Genomic DNA, 8,727 nt, shown 5'->3' on the forward strand with positions numbered 1-8,727 from the left:
GTTGCATAAAAAATACTCAAATTTTAAAGCAGAAATATTGATACAACAGCATGTTTAAACACAAAAGACGGGGGAAAATAAACACAAAGAACTTTTTTACATTCTGGAAAGAGTGCAAGGCAGCTAAAAATAGAGAAATCTAGCAGTCAAACATTAAGCATAACTTCCATAGAAAGAAACCTCAATGCTATATTCACACCACATTAGGTGTTTACATTTGGCAAGACCATTTGAAACAATCCCCTAAGTGTGTCTGTCTATACGTATGCAACTGTTTGCCTATACAGTTCCATCTGTCTCCTGTAGGCTGCCATTTGAAAAAGTTATATTGAAAAGTGCAGTTAACAACTTTTTCAGTACGGTTGGTACTGTAGGATTCTGGCTTATTTTAGCAAATCATATGTCAAAAGAGCACCCTTTTGGTATATGTGACCCCATTAAAGTTCATGGACACTTCAAGGCATACTTATTACTGGTGTTGCGCCAGAATGCTGGTGTAAGTTGTACCTTTTTTGCGCAAATCAATTTAAGCAAATTTATTATTGATTTGCACCATGAACAACAGATCTAACTCTGCGTCTCTCTCCACTTTTCAAAAGTGAGTAGAAAAGGGGGTGGGTTTTGAGTAAAGTTTTCTGATAGATTTAAGAGTTCCTACTATTTAAAAAGTAGCAGCATTTTTTGTAATATCACTCCAGTAGGTGTGTGGCTTATAAAGTGCCTCCATATCTCTAAATAAATGTAAAATGTGACAAAGTCACATTCACAATCAATAGTCACATTGCCACATACATGTATATATGCCACACAAGTGAACAAACCCAGGAGGACTTTCAGAGAAGGATTATCCAGTCAGTTTTCAACCAGAAACATATTGGGAGTATGGCCTTCTTTTCATAATCCCCCAAAACTATGTGCAATGTGGATGTTGAAAAGAAACCCATACTGCAATATGTTTCTGCATGAAAACATGTCTAAACGCATTGAACAATCCTTTCTTAAAATCCTCCTATGGTATGTTCACACGTGTGGCAGATTTGTAAGGCCAGTTTCAGAAGAGTGTATAACAATATGTCCGTAATACGGATCTGTATTAAGGATGTGTTTCAAAAGACATTACACCCAAAGATCCTCAATTTTTCTTCTGTATTTGCCTCCACATTTTTATTATTTCCTTTTAGGCAAATACAAACTAATACACATATAGAGGCAAACATGCAAAAATTGATCAAGCTGTGTTTTCGAAAAACGGTCATAAAAAATAAGGCAATGTGATTAGACCTGTAGATTAAGATTAGCTCCATATTAGTCCCCTCAACACAGACCTAATACAGAGGAAAATACGCTCATCTGTAAGCGGTCTTACAGAAATTTCTGCAACTGAAAATCCATTCCATGCATCTGAATGGGGTTGTTTCCGCAGCATGTGCATAGATTTTTAGAATTGCCATTTAGATGAATGGGGCAGTCCTGGAAACTTCTGCAACCAATCTTCTTTACATTAGGCTGGGTCTGGATGTGCACTTAGTTAATATTTCCATTATTATGACAGGATCTCAGGATGTCTATACAGGATCATTAAAGGCAGCATCATGGATCTTTGGAGTTTAAAAACACGATCAGATGACCCAATCTAATACAAGCGAGTACAATTTTATGCATCATTTGTCCTTTTAGGGTTGGTCCCTCTGCTATGTTTTAATTGTCTATAAGGGTGGCTTCACATACAGCATTTTTTGGAAAGAGACACTTGCAGTTTTTGATGCAGTTTTTTGAGCCAAAGTCAGAAGTATATTTAAAAAGAACGGTAACTACAAAAGGCAGGACTTATACTTGTCCTTCCTGCTGGATCCACCTCTGGTTTTGGCTCAAAAACTACATACTCATGTGAATTGGCCTTCAGGATCCAATCTAACATGTGCAATTATTGCATGCGTAATACGCAGTGACTAGAACCCATTGATTTCAATGTCCTATCTTGTGCATATTATGCACTGTACAAGCCCATTGAAATCAATGGACATGCGTAAAGACACTAAATATGCAGGAAATCTACAAATGCGCTACGTATTTACGCACAAAATCAATGTGATTTTGAACATCCTTTTTTATGCACGTAAATACTCTGCATATTTGCGCGAGTAAAAAGACTGCCTATAAGCAAAAAACACAAAGCATCAGTGTATTTCGGCCCATGAATACACTGCGTATTCACGGACTAAAATACGTATACGCCCGTGTGAATGTACCTTAAGGGATTGAAAAGACCAACAACATGTTTTGATGGTTGTCAAATTAATAGTTTAAGTAAGAAAGTAAGAGCAAACAAAGGCTTCTTTGAGCAGAAGGAGTTTCTTGTTTGTTTTCTATAAACTAGGTAAAGAGGAAGGCTGAAGCTGTCGGGTTTGAGATTATGGCTGCAATAAAGACTGAAATACTTGAGTGTAAAATTCTTGTAGTAATACTTTGATGCAAACTGATGGGGGCGCCAAAGGACAGCGATAAGATAATCGGTGTCTTCCTTTAAGTCATCGGAAACTGCGGAAATGGTTACTTTAACTACAATCTTGGTTCTTCAGCTTTTTTAACAAGTAAAGGCTACATTTAACTACAATAACCTTGTATGGTCAGTATAAATGCTGGCAGCATCTATTAGGCAGCAACACATCTAATATCTGTTCTATACCCAAGCATGAAAATGCCACGATCTAACAATGTGACATCTTTAAATGCTTAGTTACTCTACATGTAAACTAAAAGGGAATTCAGAGTGAAATTAAAAGATGAAAACAGTGATGCACATTGAGTCTAAAATTGGATTACCTATAGTTATTTCTCTATTTGTTATTTAATATGTTACTAGATTATATAAAATAGAGATGGGGTGAAGTGATACATTATTATGTTGTTCTTCTTGTTGTTATGATTGTCGTGTGTAGAATATCTATAATGTTGCTATAAATCATACTCTTTATTTCTAATTTGCAACTTATGAAAAACAGTCCACACACTACTGCATTATTGAAACACATCGTGAAAAATAAAACATTATCCGAAATAATGTACAGACACAAAGGTTTACTAAAAAATAACAATATTATGTATTTGTTTTTAAAAAATACCACATATCTAATAGATATATATGTAGATATATTGTGTATATTTTTAATGTGAGTTATTCGTTGAAAAAGAAAGAGAGCAGCCAGCATCATTAGCACCTAAAAGGCAACAAAACAAAAATCACAGCATAATGATGCCCCTAAATGAAAGGGAAATGTTGCTCTGCTCGTTTTATTAATCAGACTGTCAATTTCACCCCAGAGGCCAAACCCCACAGCAACTGAAGCAAGATCTGATCAAGAGCATAACAGTTCATTCCTTGTCTCTCCCTCTCTCTCTTTCTACCTGGATATATTTGTCTGCACAGAACCCGCCTTCACTGCCAAGTGACAGGAGCCTGTATTTATTTGCTTATAAAACTGTTACAATAAATGATTATTCAAACAGCGTCATTCATACCTTAATGACGAGCCCTAGCTTTTGATGAATGACATTTCTGGCTGGGAAGGATGTATGGGTCATTTTGACCAGTCATTCCAACGCTTTGGCATCCTACAATTTTTACGCAAGAAGAAGATAATATTTAGAGGGACTGGCAGGCTGCATGTGAATTGGCCCCTGCTGCAGGCACATCATCATCATCACTACAGCACCAAGCCTGCTTTCTACTCTCACTGTTTTCCCTCCTCACAAAAGCTGAGATGATGGAAAGGATAAGAAAAGAGATGATTCTTATGGAAAGAGGTCTACACAGCCCAACCACAGGCAAAAGGCTTTCTAATCTATCCGACTCAGCTGGGAACGCAGTATTGGAGGCCTTGGAAAATGCTCATCATAACGCTCGCCTGAGTCCCAGGCTAACTTCTATGCACGGATCTATAGGGGACATACCCAGCAAAGGCAAATTTGAGATAGACACTTTGTTCAGCATCTCTCATCCCAACAGTGAACATAATAACGCATCAGACCTCACTGGATCTGACAGAGGCAAGAAGATAAACCAATATTCAGACGTGGCTTCAGAGGCAGATATGAGCAGTGATGTAGAGGTGGGGTGTTCAGCCCTGCGGTCCCCCAACAGCCTGAGTGGTACCCAGCTAAAGGACAGCATCAACAAAGGTATGGACCTCTACTGCGTGTATACACTGACGTTTACCTGCATTTTCCTTCTACATCTATATACATTATAATGACTTTCTACACGCATTACTACATGCAGATACACAAAAAAGATGTTTGACATACTCATTTTAATTGCATATAGAAAGAAACATATTTAAAGAAAACACTAAACATTTTTAAGTAAAAAATGTAATCTGATCTTTCGAAGAAAGTTTATTTAAATCGGCATTAAAACATTTTGCTAATAAAAAGAAATATGATAAAAAACATTTTGCTATAACTACATAAAACCTGTATTTCATGTATTTAGGGGTTTCAGAAGTAAGATTTATTATATGCATTTACTACATATAAAAAAACATTAACATCTAAAGTGTATTTTACGAAATAAAAACAAGCTAACAAAAATAACAACAAGCAAACAAACAGATATTGCATTTCATTTGCGGGACTTTATATGCAAACTTTACACCACGTAAACACCTGCCTGCTGATACAACCAATCGATTATTTTTTTTCTCCGGTATGGTAATCAATATCACACAAAACAATAGTATAGTAAAATATAGTAGTTTCATGCACGTGTATTTAAATAGCACATTTCAAAGTTTGCATCTTGTACAGCTGAATCCTCCCCTGAGAATTACAGCGATCTCCCTAAAGGGTTATCTTGCTTTACTGTACATTTGTGTTCTATTGCTTTGCCTAGTTGACTTTACATATACTGAACAATATGATCTTGCTATTGAATCACCTTTCTTCATGGAACTCTACAAACAGAATGCTATATTATAGTGTTATTTTTATTTAACAATGTATTTGAACAAGAAAATAGTTGCTACAAGTAATACAACCTAGTCGCTTGTTGACTGGATTATCTATCTATCTATCTATCTATAATCCAATCAACAAGCAACTGGATTGTATTATTTGGAATATATATACACAGCAAATTTGAAAATTCTCATATTATTCACTATTGCACTATTGTTGCATGAAAACATCCAAGGAACTAAAATGTTTTCCTCTTTTGTAGAAAGTGGATCAGTGGCCAGCACCACCAGTTCGTCTACCAGTTCTGGATTAGGCAGTTTGAGCAATAATCCCGTTGGGAGCTCCAGCTCAGCTGCTGACCAGGTGCGACGATACAGGACAGCATTCACCCGGGAACAGATAGCAAGACTGGAGAAAGAGTTCTACCGGGAGAATTATGTGTCCCGGCCCCGGAGATGTGAGCTGGCAGCTGCCCTCAACCTCCCGGAGACAACTATCAAGGTAAGAGGCATGGGAGATCTCCCCGTGCTGTCTATATGTCACCTCCGTCAACACTGGAGGCAGCTTACTTTTTAATGCAGGGTCCAGGCGCCGGCTTTATGTGAGCATTCCCCAGTAAAATTCTGCATCTGAACAATCTCCATTCCAGGGAGTACTGCAACATTTCATAGTAACTCTCAGTGCTGGAGCCATAAATTATTTCATGCTGCAAAACAGCTTTAATTGGGGGATTTAAAGGCATCTGGCTCTGGAATAATATACGTATGTACAAATATTACATTTTATATATCTACAGATATATTAGATAGATATATAAACTATACTTGCCGTAGTGCAAATTATATGTATAGTGTAATTTGGGTCAGTGAATCTGTAATTTGTTGACAGAAATTATATATAGTGAAAGACAGAGTGAAATGATCTAGACACCCATCAGGATAATTAAAATAGCACTATCTTATATATGGAAATAATAAAAAAACATGATGCAGTCTTATGTTGTGGTGTAGATAACGTGACTAGAGCATGTCTCCGTACGTTTATATAAGGATTTGTTTTACATTACTGTATTATCAAAATTATATTTTTGTAGAAAAAAAATGAAGATGTTGACATGCACATTTTCCCCGAGACAACTAGAATTCTAGGATTAAACTATAAGGGTGGCTTCACATACAGCATTTTTCAGAAAATGCACTTGCAGTTTTTGATGCAGTTTTATGAGCCAAAGCTAGAGGTGGATTAAAAAAAGAAAGAGAACTATTAAGGGAGGACTTGTATTTCTCCTTCCTCTTGGATTCACTTCTGGCTTTGGCTCAAAAAACTGCTTCAAAAACTGCAAGTGCGTTTTTCAAAAAAATCTGTGTGTGAAGCCACCATAAGTGTGAATGAGGAAGGGCGGAAATAAAAGAAGGTTAGGATAACATTAGAGGCTATTCACTGCGCACAAAGAAAGTCCGTGTAGTATTGTCGGCCAAAGCAAAGTGCATTTTATATAAACAAAAAAAGTTGTCAATCAAGATTCTTTTTCAGAAGGACACGAGCCTATATTTCGGGACGAAGGCAAGAACTGGAAGATTGACAGTTTTTCTCTAGAGGGCCTCAACTATAAATGCACCTACTAAGCAGCTCGCCATTAAAAAGGACACTAAACCTAAAGTGTATTATATCTCCACTTGCAGTGCAGGAAAATATAATTCACTGTAGTTTGACTATCATAAGCTAAAAGGAGGCGATTGCTGCTCTGTTCTTCTATGACAATTACTAACACGAGGTCCAGAAAAGTGTCTGCCCCCCCCCCATCAATGATCAATACTTTCTCTGCACTTGTCTCCAGATAAATATTTTTATTAATTAGACCTAGATAGGTTTAGTCGTTCTTTAACATTTTGCAATAATAAGTAACCCATTTATTACAACAGCTACCATGGTATTTATATTTAATAGTCGCGATTTGTATACTGTTACGTCTAAACATGTATTTTCGCCTCTGTGCACAGGTTTGGTTCCAGAACCGGCGGATGAAAGACAAGAGGCAGCGCTTGGCTATGTCTTGGCCTCACCCAGCTGATCCTAGCTTCTACACCTACATGATGACCCACGCTGCGGCCACAGGGAGCCTTCCTTACCCTTTCCATTCCCATGTGCCTCTACATTACTATCCCCACGTCGGGGTGACAGCAGCAGCTGCAGCCGCAGCAGCATCTGGGGCTGCAGCAGCTGCGGCTTCACCCTTTGCTACATCCATCCGCCCTTTGGACACTTTCCGTGCCCTCTCTCATCCTTACTCAAGACCAGAACTGCTTTGCAGCTTTAGGCATCCGGGCCTATATCAATCGCCAGCCGGGCTCAATAGTACTGCCGCCGCTGCGGCAGCCGCTGCGGCAGCCGCAGCAGCGTCAGCCCCTGGATCAACTCCTTGCTCTTGTCTCAGTTGTCACAGTAACCAGGCGGCGTCAGCACTGGGCTCAGCCAGCAGGGGCTCGGATTTCACTTGCACCGCTGCCTCTCAGAGGTCAGAGAGCAGTTTCCTCCCATATTCTGCAGCAGTGCTCAGCAAAACCTCTGTTACCCCTCCGGACCAAAGAGAGGAGACTCCCCTGACCAGATAACTGCGCCCCAGACACTTCACCCTGCCACCCTTCCCATTCAACTGACCTGCACTGACCCCCTTAAAAGTGGACTGGCCACTTAACACCCATGAACAACAAATGAGGGCGCCTTTCCTTTTTTTAAATATCCGCTCCCAAGTAAATATTTTGTTTCTACATCCAGAATTAACAATTTCATTAAAAGCGAGTAATTCCCGGGATGGAACTTGTATATGAGGACTAGTGCACTCCAAGATAAGAATCATACACATCCATTATTTTTACTCTTATTTGTTTTTGTTCTTGGAAATATTTTGTCTCCTGAAATGCATTTACATTGCTCAATATAGTTTGTTTACTGTTTTAATTTCAATATTATTGTATCCGGTCATTGGGTTATACGTGATCATTTTATTTACTGCTGGCCTTATTTTCTAGGCTGCTGCTTTATCTTACCAAACTTTATATTATTTTGATTAATTACTTTGTATCTGGAAAATACTTGAATCTTGAGATAGGGCATGTAAAGTGGGACAGATCATTTTTGTCTCAGAGTTTTACCTGGGTATAACATGATTAATTATATCCCCTGGTAACGCGAGGAGGCGTATTCGCCTTGCCAAGTTACCACTGGGTAACACAAATTTGCTTTCCCAAACCCCAGTTCCTGCAGGGAGTTCCCTGAACTTTGGAAAGCACATCACAAACTAGCAGTGTTATTGCCATGTCAATTCTGATGCTAATAATGTGTAGATTATGACGAAAATTGCCAATCATGTTCTCTGATGGACCTCCTTTGAATGTAGAATTGGTGGAAAGTTCCCCGCATAGAGACCTGCTGTCAAGTACTAACAACCCGCTAAGGGAAGTCATTAGGAGAGACAGATAAGAGGCCTGGTACATAAAACATTGTTCTTGGTGCATAGGATGTATGTTATTTAATGCTACATCCGTTACCTGAAGTGATTTCGCTGAAGAAAGCTCAGCTCCTATCATCAAAATTGGCAATTTTCATTTTGGATGCTCGGACACCCTGGGCAGACTTTTCTCCTTAAAGTTGATATTCCACTAGTGTGAAGAAGCCTCATTAAATCAAACCTACAGATTTCCATAATGCTCCCCGCAGAGCCACTTCACTACTCACATAATGAGATCTTCTCCAGGGCTGCAGCAGTCAGAG

At 38.7% G+C, this 8,727-nt stretch overlaps 1 protein-coding gene across 1 annotated transcript in view; it reads left to right on the forward strand.

The window, feature by feature from the left end:
* The first annotated feature begins 3,496 nt into the window (after positions 1–3,496).
* EVX2 (even-skipped homeobox 2) overlaps positions 3,497–8,727 on the forward strand; it is a 5,303-nt gene continuing 72 nt past the window's right edge. The window contains exons 1-3 of the mRNA XM_066577404.1: positions 3,497–4,179; positions 5,219–5,457; positions 6,957–8,727. The exon at positions 6,957–8,727 is cut by the window's right edge and continues 72 nt beyond it. Coding sequence (XP_066433501.1) covers positions 3,762–4,179; positions 5,219–5,457; positions 6,957–7,568 — 1,269 coding nt within the window. The 5' untranslated portion in view covers positions 3,497–3,761 and the 3' untranslated portion in view covers positions 7,569–8,727. The remainder of the gene's footprint in view (positions 4,180–5,218; positions 5,458–6,956) is intronic.

The sequence above is a fragment of the Eleutherodactylus coqui genome, chromosome 8 (assembly GCF_035609145.1).
Source record: "Eleutherodactylus coqui strain aEleCoq1 chromosome 8, aEleCoq1.hap1, whole genome shotgun sequence".
NCBI lineage: Eukaryota > Metazoa > Chordata > Amphibia > Anura > Eleutherodactylidae > Eleutherodactylus > Eleutherodactylus coqui.